General features: G+C 46.3%; 1 protein-coding gene across 2 annotated transcripts in view; it reads left to right on the top strand.

Annotated features, from left to right (window-relative positions):
- The first annotated feature begins 825 nt into the window (after positions 1–825).
- Positions 826–23,693, top strand: part of PLCD1 (phospholipase C delta 1) — a 56,401-nt gene continuing 33,533 nt past the window's right edge. The window contains exons 1-2 of one of the 2 annotated variants that reach the window (XM_056336304.1): positions 826–1,120; positions 14,997–15,161. In XM_056336304.1, the coding sequence (XP_056192279.1) occupies positions 1,087–1,120; positions 14,997–15,161 (199 nt within the window). In that variant the 5' untranslated portion in view covers positions 826–1,086. Of the gene's footprint in view, positions 1,121–9,950; positions 10,235–14,996; positions 15,162–23,693 lie in introns of those variants that run through there. The other variant, XM_056336303.1, reaches the window with a different exon arrangement.

A 23,693-nucleotide genomic window follows, 5' to 3' on the forward strand; every position in this document is an offset into this window, starting at 1 on the left:
AACGTCTGGGCTCTCAAAGGAGCAGCCCAGTTCCTCCTGTCAGGAAGGGACAAACAGTCCCAGTCCCAAAATATTTTTTACCATGTGTTTCCCAGAGCTATCATCATCAGAGAGGGACTTATCCCTTATCAGCGGAGCTGCGGGTTTACAGCTACTGAGGAGTGACAGCTTTGAATCTGCCAACAACTCCATCAATTGTTTGCATCAAGATAACCTAATAACCAGAAATGGAAATAAACAACAGCAGAACAATAGCTGAAAATCTCCCCCAAACATTCAAGTAGAGGGAAACTTTACTTTCCCACACTGGATTCCCTTTCTTTCCCCCTCCCTGTTTGCCAGCATTATTTTTCTACACTTGAAAATCTAATTCAAGAGTAGGGGACAGAGTGGGAGAAAGTGCCACTCAGTAGAAGCCTCAGGACAGTGGAGTTTCTCCTGCTTTCTGTCTCGCTGTCTCAAATACAAAGCTTGTAACTTTTCGTTGGCTTTAAACTCATGCCTCTGCGAGCTGCGGTTACAGCTTCTATTCCTACATTGGCAATTTCTGACCTGGTTCCCCCGCTCCCTGCAAAAAGAAATATGCCCCCAGGAGGGTCTAAAAGCTCTTTACACCCAGGCCCCGACCACCGGCATCTGTTGAAGGCCCTTCCCATGACCTGGGGAGCCGGAAAGACAGATCTGCAGCACTGTGACTTGTGGAATCCTTGCTGGAAAGGAGCAGAGGCTGCGGACGAGCCGGCAGCCCGGCGCGGCGGCTCCGCTGTCAGGCCGCAGCGGGCACGGGGCGGGGGGGCAGCGGGGCGGGGCGGGGCCGCCGGCGCTGGGCTGGGGCGCTCGGCCGCACTCGCTGCGCTGGGCCGGCGGCGTGCGGGTGCGGGAGGGAAATAAATGAGGAGTCATAGCGAAGACGCATTTCCAGCCAAGAGGAAGGAGCAGGCCTCTCCGAAGGGAGCTGACGTTGGGGATTACGGGAGCAGAGGGAGCCTCGCAGGTCTGGCTTCCACCCCGCGCCAGTGCTAACATCTGGGCACAGCTGTTTCCCGGAGCCCTTTCTGCTGCTGCACATCGACTTGTTTTGCGGCAATGGAATTGAATGGCACTTTCCTCGCTTGCAACAGTAAGTCTGTAGAAATGTCCTTGCATTTCGGCTCTCTTGTTTCGTCCAAGAGCTTTATTTTTCTTCCCCTCTTCTCCCCGCCTCCTTTGCCTCCCCTTTCTCTCACTCGGAAGCAATGCAGCATTTTGTCGGTATTACAGAGAGAGACAACAGATTTTTCTCTGTTAGTAGGGTTAGCTGTGTGGGTAGGAAAGGTGGCTTGTCTGGATACGTGTCTGCAAGTCCAGAAAAGTTGATGCAGATCTCCTCCCCTTTATGGTGAAACTGGGTGAGACTGATGCTCAACTGAGTAAACTCATGGGTTTTGGTGAAGACAGCAGAGACAGGATAAATCACCTCAGCTCAACGTCTGTCCACAGGACTATAAATGTTAAGTACAAAATAAGTAATGTTTCTAAAAAAGAAGAAATCCTCTCTGCCATTCTAGCAAGTGAGATTTAGGAAGATTCAATTGGTACCAAGACTGGGAGGCTTGTCTTATAGACAGGGTAATGAAATATTCTTTATTCCCTTGATGGACTTTTAATAGATTGCTTTGTTACCTCTTCATTGTATTTTACTTACTCAGATGAGAAGAAACAACTCAGGACTGTGATAGCTACAGGTTGAAATGGAATATTGTGATCCCACAGAAATGGGGAAAGTCAGCAGTGCTTATTTTTAGTTCATGAGATAGCTGCTTTCTTACTGTAGCTGAGCTGTAAACAAAGAAACAAAAAAATTAATAGACCAATAAGTGACTGACCATGAACATAATCAGTTTAGCACTACAAGGAGAAATGTGAGAAGATTCTCCCAGGCTCGATAAATCTTTGCTGTGATTTTCCCAGATGCCAGAAATTGGACAGGAAGGTGAAACAGAGGTTAATGTTACACTTTTTTGTAGGCATCTCATTCATTATATAACCACTGGGGAAAGAAAGCTAAGAAATACATCTGGAACTATTAAAATATTTCCTATTCTGGCCTGTGGGTCATTTTTCAGTGACTATTATTGAGTCTTCTGAGGCTAGGAACCAAGAAGAATTCAGTGGCTGTTTGTTAATCTGTTTTCTTGTCTCAAGCAGAAAAATACACAAGTGCTGAATGAGCCAAGCTTTTTAAAAAAGTATTTACTGAAATTCCTTGACACATAACACGCACAAGTGCCAAAGTCACTCTGAATGCCAGGCTACTTAGACAAGAAAAGTTGCTCACATGTTTGTTCGTTAGCAGGATCAGATTTGTGCTATGTAGCTTGTCAGAAATTTCTCAGATACTGTGGTTTATAGACAGATATGTTTTGTTTATGGCTGTATGTTGAAACTCAGTTTCTTTAGTTTCTCTTTTTTTTTTTCCCAACATAGGTAAAACGTCTGTATTTACCATGCCAGAACTAACCACAGGCACGTGGCTCAGTCTCAGTAAAATATCTGACAGTCAGTAGGAGACACCTGAGATACGTTTTGGTAGCAGAAGTGGGTATTACTGTAGATGAGAGTTTCTGAAAAGTTTACATGGTTTTGTTTACTCTGCATTTGGATGGAGATCTGAGCAGGGAAGAAAACTGAGCATGCTCCCTTACCCACAGAGCCACAGCAGCTGCTGTGATTTAGCGGTCTGTGCCTTTTATTTTGAATGCATTTAATTCAGCTGGATGGGTTTCTTGTTGCTTATTTTATAAAGGGGTCATCTACATTTAGTATGCAATGCATCTGCTAAACTCGGTGGGCTATTAATAATCTTTCTCTTGCCTCATGAAGTTGGTTTGTTTCTGAACTGGGAGCCCTTGTGCTCACACAGATTATAGAATAGCTAATTTGTACTATGCCTTATTCTTATACACTGACTTTTTCATCCAAGACAGTGTGTACATTGTGCAGGGAATGCCACAGCCCCATTATAGGAAGGCCCTCTGCTGCATCCCAGGGTGAGAATCAGCCAGGAAGGGTTAGTAAAATCCTACAAACCAGGCCATTTCCTTGTTTCTTCTGTCAGGTATTCCTGAGGATTAACTTCTAAATTTCCAAGTGAATCATCTCCACCTGCCCTTTTTAGCTGGGAGCACTGAGGAAGCACCTTCTGAACTTCAGCCTCCGTGGGTGGAGATAATGCTGCTTGGGATCAGTTGGGATCTGTTCTGAAGCAGCCTGTGACCTTAATCTCCTTTCCTACAAACAAAAGGCTTCTAGCACACCCAATTTGATGCAGGTTGTGTCTGATGCGTTACATGGGGTTTTTTTGAGCTGTAGAGTTTCTAGTAGTGCGGAAGAATTTGTGATACTGACACTTCTCAGTGCATTAAACATACAACTTGTCTCTTTTTCAGACAGGATAAGTAAAATTCATTTCGGGTCTTTTTTTAATTGTGATACAAAAGCTCCTAGTTTTCCAATCTAAGCAATGTCTTCTAGTAAAACTAAAGCCCGCAGCTGGTTTTGAAATTGTTGCCGGTGTGCAAAGCCCTAGCATCAGGCCCAAATGCAGATGAGTTTGGGCAAGAGGATGCTTGGGGAAAAATAGATTTTAAAGAGGAAATGACAGAGGAGGAAGAAGGAAACACAGTTGCTTGGAAAGCTGTTGCAAGTAGAAGAGATGAAAGGATATAGTCAACTACAGGGAAAAACAAAAGGGAGAGGTATGTGGAGAAGAGATGGTTTGTGCAAGATCCAGAAACTCAGCTGACTGGAGAGGCAGCTCTGGGGAGCCAAAGGTGTTGATGATTTGGGAGCCAAGTATAGTTTCCTTTACAGGGAGATCGACATATATAAACAGGTATTTATGAATGATAGCTGCAGACAAATACTTGGTGATTTGATCATCCAGGGTGGGATTCAGCTGGCTAAATGTAGGTACCTGCAAGAAATTTTAGGCTTATAGCAATCTAGACAGGTGAATTGTATCTTGCCTTCCCCTGGCCCCTTGTTCAGTGTGCTATAGATATACAAATACTACGAGACTAATCCCCAGCCCCTGCGTCCCCTAGGTCCTTACCATGGGTGGAGGGTCTCAATCCTTGCTCTGTCAAGCCCACCAGAACAGGAAGCTGCAGACCTTGGTCAAACGTGGAGGTTTTTTTTGTGTGTGTGTGTTTGTTTTTTTTTTTTTATGCAGGTAGAGAAGATTTTGCCACAATTTCTTCTAAACTGAGGTACTTCCATGCATTAAACGAACCAGTTTAGACAATGTGTGTGTGAAAAATCTCACAGCTCAGGCTGCCCCTCACATGGGTACCTTTTAAAGCCCTGTATTGAGACACCACACTCAACAAACAAGTTGAGTTGGTTGTTTTTGGCTAAATTTATAGAGTGCTGAAATTCCAGATAAATCACTTTGAGGGGAAAAAATGACATTTTCCCTAGTTTTGCATAATTCAATTGTGCAATTGAATTATTGCACAAATTTTTTCCTGCTACAGAATGGTGAGCGTGACCTGCATTTCATCTGTGGAAGAAATTTCAGCTTCTGAAGAATATGTTGAGAAAAGCTGCTAAGTGTCCTTAATAAAAATGAACCTGGGACCTACCTACAATTGACTTCAGTTTTATGAAAAGAACATCTTCATCAGCATGTGCCTAGAAACATGCCTTAGGAGTCAGGCAACTAAGCTGCATGAGTGCTCCTGGCTATTGATGCTGGTCCTATCCATCAAGTTGATGTCCTTTTCAGGTACTTTCTTCCCGCACTGTTCACACCAAATACTGGAAAAGCTGTAATTTACTGCAAGCCAGCGTTTGTTTTAGTGCCTCTGACGGCAGCCAAATCTATGGTGTGCACTGTAACGGAGGGACCAGTGGAAGGATCGAACCAAACCTTCAGTGTGGTTTTGCGTTCCTGAGTGCAATGAACTTTTTAGTTAGGTGTTTTGCCTGGATTTCATCAAGAGTGCAGGGCAGTAGCTGTTGATGGGTCACAGCCTGTGCTGTGCATGGATCCAGGCTCCCCTTTGAATGACCCAGACTGGCACAAAGATTTATGAAGATTTTCACGAATAAAGATCACAATTTGAATTGTCTGTGAAATTGCTGAGCAGGCAGCCTGGCTTCATCTATGCAAACCAGGGCCAGGGCTCTGCACCGTTTAACTGCCAGCACATTCCCCAACTTGGTTTTGATCCATAGCAAGCTAGCACATAGCATGATCCAGTGTGGGCCTGCAATCCTTCCCAGTAGGCAGTCTGGGTATAGTCAGCCTGTTTTGGGGAAAGAGGGTCGGGCTGCGTGGACTGATCAGAGCAGAGCTGGAGAAGGGACCATTCTCCTCCCAGAGACCTTGCACACAAGGTTAAACAGCCAAAGGATACAGAGAGAAAGTGGGGCTGAGAAATACCGAGCAAGGTGGCAGTGGTCACCTCAGTGCATCAGAAACCTGCCCGTCATAAGGCTTCTTGCCAGCATACCAGGAGAGGAAGGTTTTAAGCAGTGATTTGAAGGACAGCCATAACATGATACCTGGGGAGAATATCTGTTTGAAACTTTAAGGTCATCCTGCCCTGGCTCAGCAGGACCGGTCAAGCATCCTGGAAGGGGAACGGGGAAGAAAAGCCAATGTAAAGAATAGAAAGAGGTTTGCTGGTGCTGCCACGGGCTTTGTGGAGAAGCCCATTCTGAGTGTCGCCACAAGGTGGAACTTGGTACATAGCACATGCACCAGAGATACACCCACTGTAAAGCAGCATCATCTTTGGGCTGAGATGCACCAATGCATATGGTCTCAGCACCCACTCTCAGGTCCCCACTTCCCTGGATGGAGCAAGGAGGGGAGTGGTGGCGTAGAGGAGCTATTAGCATTTTTTGTTGTTGATGAGAAACTGGCTGTTCTCAAGCTCTGCTGTGCCAACAAGGCCTGGTCCTCGAAGGGTGTGAGGCATGGCTGGGGAGAACAAAGCTGGGAGCAGCGAGTGGTGTCCTGGAGGTAACAAGGAAGGAGCAAGATTTCTATGGGTGGGATGTGAGAGGGCAGAATGAAGTGACGAATGGACTCCAGAGGGAAAGGCAGGGCAGGTGGGACCCTACAGGCAAGGAAGGAGCCTCGCTGTCCTGTCCTTCTGGCAGAGTCTTGGCTGGAAGGCAACTTGCCATTGCTGGTACTACACTGATACCAGGCACAAAACTGCTAAAGAGCTTATACAAAAGCCAGGTTGAATACAACCATGGGATGATGGCAAATGACCAAAAGGTGCCTCTGCACTTCACAGGTGACATCAATGATTTGCAAAAGCACTGGAGAAACCTACAAAATCCTTGCCACTTGACAGGTTTGTTGCTTTTCTGAACAGCAGCCACTGCCCAGTACTGCAGCTGGTTGTGCTTGTTTCCAAGCATCTGCTGCACTGACCATATGCCTCATACTAGGTGTGCAGAATTAATCCTTGAACTTTATTTACCATCAGGAACTTGAGTTTCTGACTGATGTTTCACTCTGACAAGGGATGGAAGGTTGTTGTTTTACTACAGACCAGCTGAACTACAGCTTTTCCAAACTCTCATTGATTCTGAGTGCACCTGGACTGAATTGGTCTCACACTTGCTGAGGACTAGAAACATGTAGGGATAGACATTACAGTTCATTAATAAGCAGTGACACTCTGATTGTGCCATTACAATTATTAAAATAATTGTATTGAATTTCACTGGAAGGGAAGATGAAATTACAGTGTTTCTGCAAAGAATGGCATCATGTAAGAGATAATTTCTTCTTGGAAACAAACATAGAGCAAGGCACAGCCTTTGGCCCTTTTCAGTGGGAAAATCTCCCACTCCCACAAATAACATGACACTTGTTATTTGTTATGTAACTGTCACAGGCATTATGAGTCATAATAATTTACATCATGTGCATGATGCAATGGGGAAGTGAAGATGAGGTCATTGCCAGCATAGGTATTTTCATTGCAGTCCTAAATTATCACAAGTTTGGGCAAATCAGCAACTGATTTCCATCACGTCATTTGTGTCAGGGTAGTGTAAAGAAACTGTAATCAGTATTAGGGTTGCACTGCTTTTGGCATTGCCCAAACGCTGTGGTGATGGGAGAACAAGTCCAGCCCCAAAGAGCTCAAAACTAATCTGCTTCTTCCTCTGTGAAGTGGTAATAGTGCTTACTTAGCTTCTTTGTATAAGGATGCGATAGAGATTAATTCATTTTGGAAACCGTCTGAAGAGCAGCCTGTGCATTAATAGTTTTCTCACATAGCACATTTCCTACCAGATTCTACAGCCTTTCTATCTCAAGTGCCTGTTTCCTGGATATTAAAAGCATTTTGCTGACTTTAGGACCATGTTCTGACATCCTCGTTCACATTGATCTCCATTTGCTCTGTGAGTAATCCAGCTGGAATCAGTAGGATGATTAGCACAGCCCTTAACCTGGGCACGGGGACATGAATAACTTCACTCATGTGACTAGTGCCATTTATTTCAGTGGGATTGGTTATATAGGTAAAACTGCATGCTTGAGTGTTTGCAGGCTTTGGACCTAGTCAGGTGTTACCTGCAGTGAATAAGGGTTGGAGAATTTGTCCCTAAGCCATTTGCAGGAATCACTTCCTCCAGCACTGGAGCGTGACACAGCATCATGTAACATCAATAAGCAATGCCATGTAACCCACAGTGTCATGCTTACCCATCAGGCTTCATCTATGAGATACGAGATTGTCTTTGAATGACCTCAAGACCACAATACATCCAGATCTGTTGTTTCCCAAAGCAGGGCATTTCTGGCCCAATGATCATATGGTCATTTTAAAAACAAGCCGATTTTAACTGCCTTACATCTCTGAAGTCCTCACAACAGTAAAACTTGCACATTGTTGTTCTGGAGAAGTATATAAACTCGGTGAATGCCGACCCTGTGCTTTGCGTGTGTGCAGATTTCAGGGATAAGTATGGTAAATATTCTCTGAGGGCCTGGAAAGCTCCGAGCAGTGCTGTCACTGGCACTACTTAATAGGAATTAAGAGGAAAATTAAGCAGAGGGGCTCTGTGTGCTCCCAAATGGATCCCTATGGGACTCTGGCTGCTTCTGGACAGGAGCGCTGGTGCACAGAAGCAAATTGTTTTGCTAAGGCAAGTACGGGAGACCACTCTTCCCCACTCATTTAATTGGCTCAGTTCTCTTCAGTACAATGTGAAATATGGGAAGTGCTCAGAGACTGCTAGCTAATAAATATCATCTAGCCGTTACATATCATGGTGCCCACCTCCTAGCCAGGGAAAAGCAAAGCTCCCAGCTCTCAGGGGAGCACTACAGAGATTACGGCTCCAACACCCAGCCCCTGTATGTGTAGGGGGCTCAGAAAAAGCTGGAGGTGTTTCCTCAGACATCTACTGACTGCCTGGCTATTGTGTTCTGAAATGTCCCATCCAGAAAAAGCCTTTATGCTCCTTCACTGCCTGTCATTTGTAGTTGCAATGTGTAAATAAGGTGTTATTAGTTGTACTGCTGTTCAAGGCCATGCAATGGCTCTGCCTTGTCCCCAGAGAGTTTCTTACCTGCGGCATATGGCAGCGATTAATGATTCTGATCCTGTCCTTGTGCTAGTCAAATAATCCTGTCCTCTGTGCTTGCTTGTGAATGTTGGTAGGGCTTCCTTCAGGATGTGGAGAAAGAAGAGGGAGATGGCTGGATTGCCAGTCACCAGATATAGAGATTATGTTTCTAAAACCTGTATTGAATATGATGGAGGGCTGGCGATGGAGAGCCTTCGGTAACATCTCCAGCAGAAACAGTGACATGTAGTTTGCTGTGACATTTTTCGGGCATATGCTGATTCTGCAGTAAGGGACATTCACCCCTGGTGGTGACATCCATCTCCCTGCAGTATCTTCACCTCTGGCTTGCCTGGCAGGGCAGCAGCCAGCAAAGGCAATGACAAAAAAGCCCTAGTCTGTAACAAGGTCTGACCTAGGATGGAACAGCTTAATAAGCATAGCTGCTGTATTTCACTGCAGAAGGGGTCATGGCTAGGGAAGAGACGGATTTTAGTCCCAGCCATTGGTAGGGCAATGGGCAATGGTCATGAGTTTCAGCAAAGGAAATTTATACTGGTCGTAATGAACAAATTCTTCACTAAGAACATCTGAACTCTTGAACAGGGATGTAGATTGGCTGTGATGTCTCCATCCTTCTATATCCAGAACTCACCTGGACAAGGCTGTGAGCAACCCAATCTGCCTTTGAAGGTGACCCCTCTAAGTGGGTGGTTGAACTAGAGAGCTCCAGAGGTCCATTCCAGCCTGAATTATTCTCTGATTCTGCATTATCAGTGACTTATGAAACCACGATGGGGACATATTTCTGTACCAGACTATGGGATAAATTCGAATTACAAAAATATGACAAGAATTGTCAGAGCTATGCTGAAATGAAGGATAAGTGACTCACCCAAGTCATACCGGAAGTCGGTGGCAGAGAAGATCTGCTCCAGAGGCTTAGGAAAATGCTCTTCTCTGGGTGGAAAAGGAAAAGCATTAAAGCACAATTTCCGAGCAGCTTTTGGGCTACGTCTGGCCTGGCTAAAAGGTGGTTTTAGCTCCCTCTCCAGTGCCCGTCGGTGAGAACGGCAGGGAGCAGCTCTGCACAGAAGGGAAAGGGTGGAGCAGCCTTCCCCTGATCCAGGCGCTTGTGGGCAGGCAGGGCTGTGCCCTGGGCACTGATTAGGAGCCGCAAACAGTATCTGGGACTCCTCCAGCTCCCTGGAAATGATGCCGAAAACCCCACTGGCATATGACTGTAGGAAAACATGTTCCTTCTACCTAGGCAGCTGCCGGCAGGCTCCTTGCTGTAATTTTGCATCCAGTGCGTGCTGGTGAGCAAAGCAGGAGGAGAGACTTCCCGCGGTCCCACCCCCAGCTGGACTCTGCCCTCCCCTGCCTTCCCCTGCCTGCTCTCCCGCTGCCCCGCTCCCTCCGTGGAGCCCCGTTTCACGCCGCGCACGCCGGAGGCTCCTGGATGAGCTGGGATCCCCGCGGGGGTGGCGTGGCCCCCCATCCTGCCCGACGCCCCACGCGTGTCCCTGAGCACGGCGCTGGACCATGCAGTGCATCCGACGGCAGCCCAAGCGCAGCGTGTCCCAGGAAAACATCCTGCGGGAGCAGAGCCGTAGAGTGGCCGCGTTGAACGGCATCAGGCTGGGTAAGGGACAAGTTGGCCAGACCCTCGGCACTTCCACACGCTGGCAGCCGCTTCATTTCTGCCTCTTTTCCCTGCGCAGAGGCAGTGCTCCACCCTAAAGGCAACTCCAAGGTTATTTTTAAACTCCCGAGGTTTCTTTTCCTTTCCTTTGCCTGTACCCACCCGCCAGATGTTTAAACCGCTTCGTTTGAGGCATCAAAGAACGTGGGACCTCTTTGGCAAAGGGCTGGTTTCCAAATCTCTTGCTGGGCTTTCTGAACTGTCGTGGCTTGAGGGTGTTTGGGGAAGGCAGTGCCCTTTTCCTGCCTGATTTTAGGAGTTCTCAGTGGTATATTGCCACTTGCTGTAAGAGCCCGTGGAACCACTCAGAGGTCTGCATTCACCAGATAAAAGAAAGAGGAAACTCAGGAGTTTCATATTTCTGTGTGTGGCTATGAACTTATTGCTGGTTCCTGCTCTCTGGAGAGACAGCACAAGTGGATGCCAGTCCCTTGATTTCTGTGGCTACACAGGGCTGGTAGAAATGGAAAATCACCGTTTACGCACTCGAGTTCTTTAGATTTAATCAGAAAGGCTTTCTGCCCTTTTAAACTTGCAAACCTGAGTTATGTCTGGTCTTAAAGCAGGTGGGAGAGGTGAGAGCAAGCAGGACGAGGCTTGTTTTATAGCAATTGTAATTAATGTGTTTATATCAGATCAGCAGATTTGTGAGTGAGCAATGCAGAAATATGGATTGTCACTCTCTTCTCTGGTCATCATTTGATCTCCTTAGTGAACTCAAAGTCTCGCTTCTACCGTGACAGCTATTGTTTTATTGTTTCCTGCTTGCTGTAAACCTGAGATTGATAAGACAAAGGTTAACGTTTTCAATGTCTTAGGGCCTGAAGCTTCATAGTGCAGTATATTAACTTCACAGTTATTGTAGCGCCGTGTGTGCTTGAGGCGCTCCTACCTTTGCCAAACATGATTTTCACTCTGAACATTACTGCACACTAAATATGTTCTGTCTAGAAAGTGTGTGATTGATATTTTGCGAGGAGGGGGGCCTGACCCTTGAAACGCACTCTGCAATTTTGCATGCCAAGTATGTATTTGGTATTTCACAGAGGATGCTAAGCAAGACACATGTCTCAGGAAGGGTTTGGACATCTATTTCAGTGTGGTGATTATGCTTCTCATGCCTAGTCTTGTTATATAGTTGGAAACCAATACCCTTGTCCAGCTGCCCAGTGTTTTTAAAATTTTAAATCATATATCTGTATGATGACTCTGGTTTCTTTCATGCAAGTCTCCATTGCTGTGAGATGAAGGTCTGGACTACAAACCTCCTCAGCTCTGTGGGGTTGTTAGACAGAAATCCTCAGGAGCTTGTTCAGGCACAAAACCTGAAATGAGGTTTCTACTGGGAAAAGGTGTTTCTTTCTAGAAAGCAGTTGAAATGACCAAGAGAGAGTAATGTCCCACTGGCACATGAGGGGTGTGTTTGTCATTCCTGTCTCAGCAGATCAGAGCATCTTCTGCTCCATCTCTGATGTAACAAAACGCTGGTGCTTTGTAGATAGGAGTAGGGAAGCTAAGTGACTCACCCAAGGTCATTTAAAGAGTCTGTGGCAGTGTTTGTACTGGATATAGGGGGCAGGACCCAAAACACTGGCCCTCTTTAAAACTGGCCCTCTTTCCTGGCCGGTTTAGGTGTCGGAGCTTGAACTGCTGCTAGGCAGACACAAAGCAGACCTGAAACAGACTGGGCCCACCTGGCTAAGGGGATGCCACTCCTTCCTCTGGGCCCACCGTCAGGTCTTCAGTCGGTACTTGGGGTCACCACCGGCAGAGGTCAACTCTGGGTGACTGCTCTCTATCTGAAAGGCCTCCCACATCAAAGGAATGACGGAGCTGTTAGACACCCATGACTAGCCCTCTTGCCCTTTCCTGGGCAAACTCGCTGTCTCCTAGAGGCAAGGTTGTCTCCATCCCATCCCTGGCTTCTCTCACTGCCCTCTGACTCAGGCTCTGTGCCATCTTTAATTTTTGCCATGCTTTCACCATGCACCATCCCTCTTCATCTTTCCCTCTTGCTCTTGCAGAGTGCAGTGGCCTCCTTTGCTGAGTCATTTAACCTGGCCTGATCCTCAGGCATGGTGGCCAAGAATGAGTGGGAGGGCTGCTCCCTACCCACAGTTAGATCCTCTGAAGAGGAAGGGGGTTTTTGACCCACATTAATGCACTGACTGGGCTGTGCTGGTGAGCAGGGCAAAGGGCTCTGAGCTCCAGCTTGTGTCTGGCCTGTGTAGATCCAGCCTGGAGGAGGGCAAGCTGCTCTTGGCTGCTGCCTGTGCCCATCCAGGTTTGCCTGTATTACATTGATGCCGTTCTTTGGGGTGTCTAGGTAGCATGACACATTATGCATGCTGCATGCAGTGTCTGTGTAACACAACATGCCCCAGTTCACAGGGATTTCTCATTACACACTTATGCACATAGACACCCAAAGGAATTGATGGCTTTCCTGCTTTCCTTATGTCACCCTAGGATGGCATGTCCTCTTCCTAGTCCCGTGATGTCTTGCATGGTTGGGATTTGAAGGAAGAGAAGGAATGAGGCTGGGAGCCAGAACAGAAATGTTGTAGGTGAATAGAGAGAAGGAAGAGATTTGTTTCTTCTCCAGAACTCTTGAGGGATACACAGAGATGTTAGTGAGGCCTAAGTCTTGTGATACCTTCTCGGCACTTGGAAAACCTTTGCCTCGCAGGGGAGACCTTAACACTGTAAGTCAGGAGACCTGTGAAGCTGTTGTGATGTCTGTTGTTCCTCTGGTTGGCCTGGCCTCTTGTCAACCCATGGGTATGCCTGATCTCACCAAACCCCGGAGGGTGTCCCAGATCTTATGGCTGGGGTTAATCTTTCACTCTTCTGTGTTGTGGAGGTGACTTTTTTTCTTCTCTCTGTGAGTTTCTTTCTGAGGCTTCTAGAGGAGGAAGCATTCAAATTCTCCCCTTGAGAACCTCCAGACCAGACAAGCCAAGATGCCCAGGGGATGCTGTAGCATGGGAAGACAATTAATGAGATGGCTAATTGAATGTAGAGGAAAGAGAGAGGCCACATCCACCTTTTCAGGATCTCCAGCTCCCACTGTGGCGCTTTCAACTCAGGCTCAGCTCTGGGTGTGCTCCTTAGCATCTGCAAAACCAGTGAAATGGTATGAGCGCCCCACTGAGTGAACACTGGACTCCCCTAATATTTATCTCTGGTGGAGATTGCAGGCTTTCTTTGGCAACCTAAAATGTTCTCTTTGGGCCAATGTATCCCACTTACAAACTCATGGTGCTGCATTTTGCTGCTGCTACCATGACCCCCCTTGGTGCTCTGCAGCACCTGGCACTTCGGTTTACTGTATGAGTTGTCAGGAGTTTGGGGATTTGGACACTTGGATCTCATCCTGGGTTTGTTTTTTCAAGCAGGTCTGAAGTGATGCTTAGTAATTTATTGCCTTGCCCTGTTTAAAAAACAATTCAAGGCAGCAGTGTCTTCCAGAGGAGAACAAACCCAATGTCACAAGGAAATGCCACACTGCAATATAAATGTTGTTGCATAATCAGTTAACTTGGATTTCTGCTTTGTGAGATCCCACGTTATGTTTACGTAGCACTGGGAAATTTCCCATAATGTGAGTGTCAGGTGGCTGTGTTGTGAAGATAAGGTGAGCAAAAATCCCATTGAGTTGGGATGTGCTTGATCAGTACTACAGAGCTGAATGCTGTTTCACCGGCTTGGAAACAGCCTTTCATGCAGTGTCAGAGAGATGCAAGGTGCCTATTACAGAAAGCCCAGGATGTGTTTCTCATGTTTCATGCTCTCACCCTCCCCAGCCCACACGCTCCAGATCTGTAATTAATGGTTGTTTTGAGGGACAGATTCTCCATAGTATTTAGGTATGTGGAAGTCCTATGCTGCTGAGACATTCAAAACCGTGTAGAATGCCAAATCTGTGTTTTCAAAGTCTCAGTAGATGCCTGTTGCCTCTCTAGATGTCTAAGTGCTTTTCTGAATCTAGATTAAGATGTGAAATCTGAAGTTCCTGGAACCAGAAGCTCTGTTTGTTATTACTTGGCAATGTGGTGGCCTAGTAGGGTAAGAAAGATAAAAGGTCCTCTCAGATACTGGCTGGGCAATGAGGAGAGCATGGCTGCTACCTTATTACTGCCTTATTGATGTGATGGTACCTGCAACAAACTTACCTGTGTATGTCCTAAGCTTTATGACGCTGATCTTCAAAATTCCCATGTGGATAGGAAGGGACTGCTTGCTAGAGAAAGAAGAGCGATATCTTTGTGTATTCCTGTTTCCACAAAGGAAATTTGTCAGAAAATAGATTTGAAATCACTTCAAAGTTCCTGACAGCACTCCAATTACAAGTTTTACAGCTTGCTTTCCTTTGCTTTTACTGACATGTTGTTGGTTTGTTGTAATTTTTGCATCCTAAGTTTACTCTATATTTGCCGGGAAGAAGGTATTTTATGTTTGTAAACCAACTAAGAATTGTGTTTGGAGTCAACCTAAGAAATCTACAAGGCTTCAGCCTCTTTTGTGAGCATAAAGGGTGGCATGGCGGATTTCTTGGTCTCTTTCCTCTGCTGTCCTCCCCAGACCTGGCTACACTGCAGTGGTTGTCTATGTCTGTGATTGGTGTCCTGTGGAAGGGAAAACCCTATAAGCATAATTTCTTGAGTTGACTTATAATATTATCACTACTGTTTCTCTGCAGGCCTGAAAGATGACAAGGATCTGAAGTTCCTCCTGAAAGGCAGCCAGCTGCTGAAAGTGAAGTCAGGCTCTTGGAGAAAGGAGCGGTTTTATAAGCTCCAGGAGGACTGCAAAACCATATGGCAGGAATCAAAGAAGATGCTGAGGTCTCCAGAGTCACAGATCTGTAAGTTTGCTTCATCATAGGCGTGGGGCACTGTGGGCAGAGGTGCTTAGGGTGAAGCAGGACCATTACACTTGTGATGTGGAGGTAGGGCTTGGAGCAATGAGACCAGATCCTTCATACCTCCTGTAACATACAAGCTGAGCAGTGGTGTCAGCTCTGGAGACAGCTGGGAGGAATCTGCCATGTCAGGAATGGCTACATTTCCCAAGCTCATGAGCTACTGCTTAAAATCGTTGTGGGGCAGACCACGCTGGTGTCAGCGTCCCTGCCTGGCTCGTTTCCTCCCCAAAGCAAGAGTTCAGGTTACTCAAGTGTCCGGGCCCTAATGCTCAGTGTGAGCCATGGTTTGAGCATCTTCAGTGTGGTATGGTGCGCTTGGGCTGCTGGTCTGGGCTCTGCCAGAAGTCTACAACTTCTTTTCTGCCTGCAGCCCCTGGGAAGGCTAGTATTTAAGCCTCACAAGGGAGCCACAGAGATGTGGAGATCAAAGGGCTGGCAGGAGATATCTCTGGGAAGAAAGGCTTGTTCTTATTCTTATCTTGGAAACCCAGAATGTGCCCCATTGTAACAAGTCCAGATACAACAGTTACCATTATATGGAAACAGGGAAAACCATTCTGTGCCAGCATCACCCAGCTTGGGGCCATAACTGGGACCAGGAGCCCAACTGTGCAGTCAGAATGGGATCAAGTAGAGTGTGTATCTCTTTATATCTGTTTATATCTGTTTTTTCTTTTCATTTGGTATTCTTCTGGCATATTTCTCTGTCACTAATCATCACAGTCTTATAAATCCAGGAGGTAAATTAATAATGTGCAATATATTTTGTGGCATGCTGAAATGTAGAACACACTGTCTGTGTTATTTACACAATTTTTTTGGTAACAATCATATTAACTAAATGAAGGGTGGGTCTTCCAAATTACACGCTTCCCACAAGCAGTGATAAGACTTTTAGTAGGAGGAGTAAGGTAGCAGGGCAAAACATGTTTGGTTTATAACCCTGATGGCCACACTCGTCTCACATGACCTTGGGCACCATCTCTTGGTGCATCCTTCCCCACACATTTCCTTTCCTCTCCTCTATCTAGCTATAAAAGGCTTTAGGTTGGAGGTGGTCCCTTACTGTGTGCTTGCATGCCCAGCGTGGCAGTGTCCTGGGCTCAGCTAGGCTGTTTAGGTACCAATGCAATAACCCATGATAACAACATCAAATGCAGAGGCCTTAGTGAATGTTTGAGGTCTGTCCCATATCCTTTCCCAGATAATGTCTTGCTATAAAGCAAATAAGGATGCAGTTGAGAGGAATGACTTTCAGAGCTTTCTTTCCTCTGCTCTGAGCCAGCAGTTTCTAAATTATGGGGGCTGAGAACACCTCCAGCAACAATCCTGACACCGCCTGGTCCTCTGAAGTAAAGGGTAAAGGATCCTTGGGCTGTGGCTCCAGGGACCTTGTTGTCTGCTTGGAGAAGCACTGATCAAACCTATTGCCCCCGTCGCTGGGGCAGTGGCATTGAGACCTGGCACAACTGTAACTCTTTCATATACTGAGCTGTAATAAAAGCCCTGCAGCGAGATCAGATCCTTTGCGCTGGCTGTTGGGCGCAGGCTGGGAGTGTGTCTATGTGGGTGTGGATTTACAGCACTCAAGATACACTTTGCTAACTGGGCACAACCGATGTTGCCACACTCCTGGAGACGGAGTCAGTGCCGCTGCAGGAAGGAGAGCTTGCTGTGCCCTGGGAGTGTCCTCAGTGCTAAGTGACGGTGGAGCGATACTGCCTACTGACTCACACCCACGTTTGCGTGCACTGTACCACCTCCATGCATGCGCACCTTTCCCCAGAGAAAGATTCCTGTTTTGTCATCAGGATAGCAGGAAAGGGGACCAGGCAGCTAAGACAGAGCTTGTCCTTGCTGCTTTGAAAAAACAGGCTCTGGCAGGGCTCTGGCTGGACTGGCTTCGCACCCGTACGCTGGGCTAGCTGCGGAGGCATGCCTGGTGCTGGGTTGACCTACCAAGTGTGCTGGGGCAGGCTGTGTCCCACATGCTTCTGGGAGGGTCTGAAGCTGTGCCGCAGTTGTGGCTTAAGCTTTCAGAGGGGCACCTCAGGGCTGCTTTCAACAGGTGCTCTGGATGCATCTGAACCTGGAAGTCAACAAGAGAGATGAGTACTGAGTGGACTGGTGCCTGCCCAGTCCCAAGGCGTAACCCCAAGGACATCTCTTTTCCCATGCCTTTTTCCTCTGAGACCTTCCGTTCTCAAGTTTTCAGAGTGATCACTGGGGTTGAGTTTCTTTCTTGAGCTTTTAACGTCACCAGGCTGTTTTGGATTTAGGTATAGAGAAGATTACCCCTGGTTAGTGTTGTGTCCTACGGAGGGCTCTGTCACTACACCTACCTTCTCATTTGGTCCAGTGTATGGAGGTGATCAAATGAGAGGAAGAGTGCAAGGTCATGATTTGATACTCAAAATCAGGGACTTCAACATGAGTCTCTCCAGAGGGTCACCCTTTCTTGTTAACAGACAGTAATTTTTGCCCTCCAGTACAAAGCCTTTCTGAAACTGCAGATAAGCTGCCTTTTTTAGGAAGGAAAAAGAATGAGCAGAATGGAAACTGGGAGGTTTTAGCAGCAGGTCTAATCTTATCTGCAGGATTGCTGACAGCAAGCAGATGGAGGCACCTCAGAGAAGTCTGGGTAGAGTAAAAGTTTTATTTTTCTTTGGACAGTTTCCTGTTATTTCTGTTACTGTTCGTATAATCATGCAGAAAAGCTATTTGTAAACCATTGTGTGGTGGTGTCTAGTAGATAAAACTGGGGACTGCCAAGGTTAGACAGACAAATCTCAGATGCTTGAAGTTAAAAAACCCCAACACATCAGAGTTGTCACAGACACAGATGTTATCTGGATCAGATACACAGGGTACAGCCAATACCTTCCTCTGTTTTTATATTAAACAACTGGAAATTTAGATTGGATACTGTGTTGATAGCTATTACCCACAGGGCTTTTTGAGGGATAGCCAATATGGTTCTACGAAGGTAGAACATAATCCATTTGTGCCTTATTGTCCATAATCCATTATTTTTCAGTGTGTTCCATTTAGGCCCAAGGGTGGAGGTTTTTTTTTCCAAAAGCCCTTGAAGCATCTTAAGTGATCAGTTTTCCAACAAATGTGTTACGCCCTGTGTGTATGTCTGGTTAGCTCCAGCAGAAGCATAGGAGTGCTGGGCACAAAGAGCTGTACAAAGGCACCTTTAAAAATCCGTTTTTCACCATAGCCTTCTACATCCTGTATCTGAGCTGCATACCAGGCCTATAAACGCACTGCTGCTCTCTGTTATCTTAAATGTTGTGTAGAGCCATGGTCAGGGTGGATCCTTGTTTGGCTCATGAGGCTTTTACACATGGGACAGCATTCTCCCTGGGCTAAGAAAATAGGGTTCTAGTGGCAGGATTAACAGTTTGAGGGCAAAGAAAAGGTTTGTGCAAGAGAGCTGGTAAATAGTTCAATCAAAACTAGTTCACTCCTGAGCATCAATATGGTGGGAGAGAGGAGAGACAAAGGGGGAAGAGCAGAGGGTCTTGTGTTGAAAGAGCAGCAGCCTGTCAGCAACAGTCTCTTGTTTAGCTGTGGTAAAATATCAGGTCTCACCTATGTGAAAAAAAGATCAAAAAGGCATGTGCTGCTTTCAGTGAAATTGATTTTTGAAAGTCTTTTCTTAAACCACCTGAAATCCCTAGCATGAGCTCACTTAAGCCAGACTCAATCCCTGTAAAACTCCATGAGCTTGGGGATTTGTAGGGATGGTTGAAAACTTACCAGCGAAACGTCCTTTTGAGCGTTTGGTGGAGAAGCAGGATACTCAAAGCCAGAAGGAAAAGACTGAATGAGTTGTTTCAGATTTAGGGGTGCTACAGTGGAGCCCTGGGAAAGCTGGTGCTTTGCTACCTCCTGCACTCTTTCTGTGCTGGAGACTCAGGGAGATGACGTATTCCATGACAGCGGTGAGCAAGCTTCAGACACTGCACCAAGGATGACTCACTGTGGGTGCATTGTTGAGTCACTAGCAGTGTAGTCAAGAAAGACATTTAGGAGTTTTGGCTGAAATATTTCCATTTCTGGCCAAAAGCTTTACATAAAAACCACTGTTGTTAGGTTTTTTTCCCTGTATTTTGGTGGTTTTTTCCCTGTATTTTGGTTAAAAGAATCAATTTGGGAAGTTTACAGAGGTGAGCTAAACTGAGTTCAGTTGCACAACTGAATGTTGCAAGTGATGATTGTATTATTATTTAAAGTAATGAAACTGATATTTTGAAGTGATGATTAATTATCCTCACTAATAAAAATGCATAGAATTTCTTCCAGTTCCCCTGACTTCTGAGCCAATTATAGGATATTTTTGCATGATTTAAATGTAGTACAAAGGCTTTGTGTTTATAGCCCACTACCAGCGTTGAGCAGAAAATGTTTTCTTTCATTTTTGAGTTCTTGTGAAATTTAGGAATGCTCTTAAAATGCCATGCGATGAACATACCATACCATTTTTATGGAAGAATGAACAGTGGTCTCCATTGAGTTAATGCCCTGAACTTGCTTGCAGAAGAGCAGAAAAAACATGATACTACTCGGGGCTTGCTCAAGTCAAGAAGTGAAAACTTTAAATTGCTCCTGATAAGTGCCTAAAGTCAACAGAAACTCTCAGCAACCTGTATATGCGCGGCAGGCAGCTGGCTGCACTGACAGTTTCCTTCTGGAGCTGGTTAGGCAGTTTCTTTAGGAATCATTGCTTCATGGTCAGACATATATTTGTCCCTGGAAAAATATTTGCTGATGTGAATGTGTTATGCAAGGCACCAGTCAGCTGTGAAAATAAAACTGCCTGTCTGTGGGTCTCATTAGTTTTTATCAAAATCACCAACCATAAAACAAGTCATTTCAAATGCAGAGCTGCCTGTTTTTTCGATTTAATTTTGAATCAGGCCACCGCATGCGTTGCTGTGACAGTTTTCATCACAGGCAGCGTGCTGACAAATATTGACCTTATTCTCCATAGCATATGTTAAATGCAAAGACAGAAGTGTTGAGAGCCTTAGATCCAAATTTAATGGCACTGTAATGGCGGAAGTAGGGACTAGTTTCAGAAATAGTTTGCAGGGCCCTGGTTGTGATGTGTGGAAGGAATGTAAATAGACATCACTCTATTTACATCAACACCCTGGGCTGTGTTGGGTAGACAGAAAGATTGGGTAAAGACTTTATATTAAAAGGTATTTCCAAACAACCTGTGAAATTACATGTGCACTGCATCACTGGTTGTCAGCTGCTGACACACACCAGCACTGAGGACTGACTGCTGTGCAGCAGCTCTCAAGTTAAAACAATGTGCTGAGCAAATCAGTGGAGGGGGAGAGGAGAAGAGAATGGATGAGGAATCAGCAGCTTGGACCTGCAGTAATTCACGCAGAGGGAGATGAAAGTGCAGTGTGGTCAGGGCTAAGAAAGCACAGCACAGTGGGGCTCATGCTAAACCCACCCCTGAATCATTATGTTAAAGCATCCCTCAGGGATGAGGGTGATGGATAGCCTTTGGCATTCCCAGTCCAGCAAGTTGACAGTGCTCCAGCTCCCGCTGATTATAAAGGTCCTGGTCCCAACTGCGTTTGGCCGTTAGCTTCAGCCACCTATAGTGAAACTGAAATCAACTAAACAGCTTTTTCTGGGGTGAAACCAAAAAGAGAAGCAGCCAGTAGTGCCAGTTTGCCCCACGTGCTCTGCGTGTTGTGCAATCCGTGTAAGTCTTGCTGCAGTCATCTTGGCTGGCAGGGCAGTCCTGGGGTCAGGGAGCAGCTTTCGTCTGTTCTTGACAAGATGCTAAGCCAGCCTGGCTGAGCTGCAGCTGCTGAAGGTCTGATCTCTCTGCAGACATGCAGTGTTGTGTGCAAATGCGGTGCAAGCTATTAACAGCAGAGTACATTTCTCATCTGCATTTCCTGACAGTAAACAGAAGTGACTTACTGAGACAATTAGAGCGGGATGGAGTAATTCAGTGTGACTGAATGCCACATTGCAGAGATCACTACTTAATGACAGGGAGGTAGGATAAGGAAGGAAGAGGATCTGAGGAGCATTTCCCCAGAGTGAAAAAACTGCCCTTCTTTCCTGAGGAGTAGCTCAAGGACAGCTGTGCTGGCAGTGCCTCCAAGTGTCGATAGATTGACCCTTCTCTCCCTCTTTATCAGCAAAGACACAAGGAGGGAGGAAGCACCTTTCAGTCCTTGTCCTTCATATGCTCAGTGGTTTCCGGGATATGTGGGTTCAGTTCCTTGTTGTCTCTCTTTTCCGTAAGACTTGACAAAATATCTCCTCTCAGAGGGCTGCCTATCAAACAGGAGGAAGGCAAAGGGTGATTGCTCTCTGCCTCCATTGCTCCTTTCCCTGTATTCCTTAGGATTACCAAAATGTTTTACTGTCGGTGCTCCCAGCACAGTCTGGACATTTTACCTGTGGAGCAGTGATGGGAGAAGAGGTGGAGAGGCCAGTGGCAAGGGCTCATGTCTCAGATAAGTGCACTGATTATTAGACACCTTACCAGGCTTGTCCTTCCGGCTCTTCAGCCCTTGTATTTTTGGCTGCTCAGTGGCTCACAGTGCGTACATGTGACTTGGATGCACTTCTGAAGCCTGAAAGCTCTGGGGCTACAGCTTGTAAGGTGATGGTGAGATTGACTTTATGTCCCTCTCCCTAATGCTTCCTGCATGAATGATTCTCACACAAATGGTCATCCTCTCCCCACATGCATGTAGGGCTGAAACCCTTGCACTGGGGTGTGTTTGAGGGCACCTCATGGAGGACGGTCAGGCCAGCCCAGGTCCTGCTGGAGGGAGGTGGGGAGGGACCCTTTTGTGCATGGGCCACTTGAACGAAGAAACTAACTTCTGGGGCATGGGGTAGCTTTTGGGTCAGGCAGAGGCACAGGTGAGGCTCTGCACCTGCTCAGCAAGGTTTTGTGGGTCACTGTTTTGGACTTGGGTACTTGCAGACTCTCCCAAGTCCGATTACAGACACACCAGTGTGAATCACAGCTTTTGTTTTCCTTTGAGAGGTGTTTGTCTTCCTTCTGCATGAGCAGATGAGTTTGCAAGTGTAACAGCAAGTTCCTTGAAAGCCATGAAGAGAGAAATCCAAATCAAAAGAGACACCCAAAAGATGCATGTTGGTTGCTTGAAAGCATCACGGTTGTCACAACTGGCCTCCTGCGGGCCTGACTCATACCTGCCTGCTAATGCCACGGGTGAAATGGGAGAAGGGCATGGCACTGAGAATTACCAAGGGAGGAGCACAAGGGCAGTATCCAGTGATGAAAACTGAAAGGAGAATTAAAAAGCAAAGTTCTCAACATATCCCCGAGACTAGTTCAGACAGGAATATTTCACTGGAATGCTGCTGTATGTTCATGTCAGTGGGGAGCCTTTGGCTGTGGCACTGGCTGAGCAGCATCTGCAGCAGCTGGGAGGGCTGACCGGGATGTAACCTGTTTGACTCAATGTCTGGAGGCCAGGATGGACACAAGCTTCCTTGTCTTGTGCTTCACGTTTTGGGCTTTACACAAACCACCTCTTCAGCAGACGTAAACACTCAGGAGAAGTAGATGCAAACTTTCCAGATTTTCTTGTGCTTGTGGTTACCTCCTCACTGTGGCGTGTTGGGGAAGGAACAGGAAGGTTGCAGTGATATGTGATTGATGGGTATTTGCTATAAGTGTTCCTCTGCTGTGAAATGTCTCTGTCCCCCAGTTATTTCTGATTTCTCCTTGCAGATAGCTAAGCACACAGTTAGTTTGGGACTGCTAATACAGTACACTCACTGCCTGGGAGCAGCTGATAATGTACTCATGCTGGGTTAAGATTTTCCAGAAAAGAGGTAACATTTGCAGATGGCTTGGGCCAACTCCTTTGGCTTCAGCTTTTTTATTGACAGATGAAAGCAGTACACATGACCAAGCTATGGAAAGCTTTAAAAAGTGTCCTCCCTTACCCTGCTTTTTTAACAGTTCCTGTGTTGATAGTTTCTCTCCTTGTCTCTTGCGTGACTATAGTAGACACCAGTGCTGTTATTCAGCCTTCCTTGTACCTCTTCTGCATCGAGGAGCTCTGTGCCCTCTATCATCCTCTTCTCAGCATACCCTAAAGAGATCAAGGCAGCCCTTCCAGACCCAGGTTTTCAATCTTTTTTTCCTCCCACACAACTCTCTTTTCCAGTGGATTCACTTTGCCAGGTAATGGTTTCCAAAGAATCCCTTCTAAATTTCCAATATTTAACATCAGTTTTTCTAGTCTTGGAAACACTAGGTCCTTGCCAACCCAAAGTTTAGGGATTGATTGCACAAGCAGACTAGCTAGCCATTCTGAAGGGACAATAACTGGTATGAGCCAAGCAGTGGTGAGCAGTTGGCAAGTGATGAGGAATGACAGGATGATCCTTCCACTTGCGATGCCATAACCAGAAAAGACCGGGAGTGGAGGA

This window comes from Falco biarmicus, chromosome 4, assembly GCF_023638135.1.
Source record: "Falco biarmicus isolate bFalBia1 chromosome 4, bFalBia1.pri, whole genome shotgun sequence".
Classification (NCBI taxonomy): domain Eukaryota; kingdom Metazoa; phylum Chordata; class Aves; order Falconiformes; family Falconidae; genus Falco; species Falco biarmicus.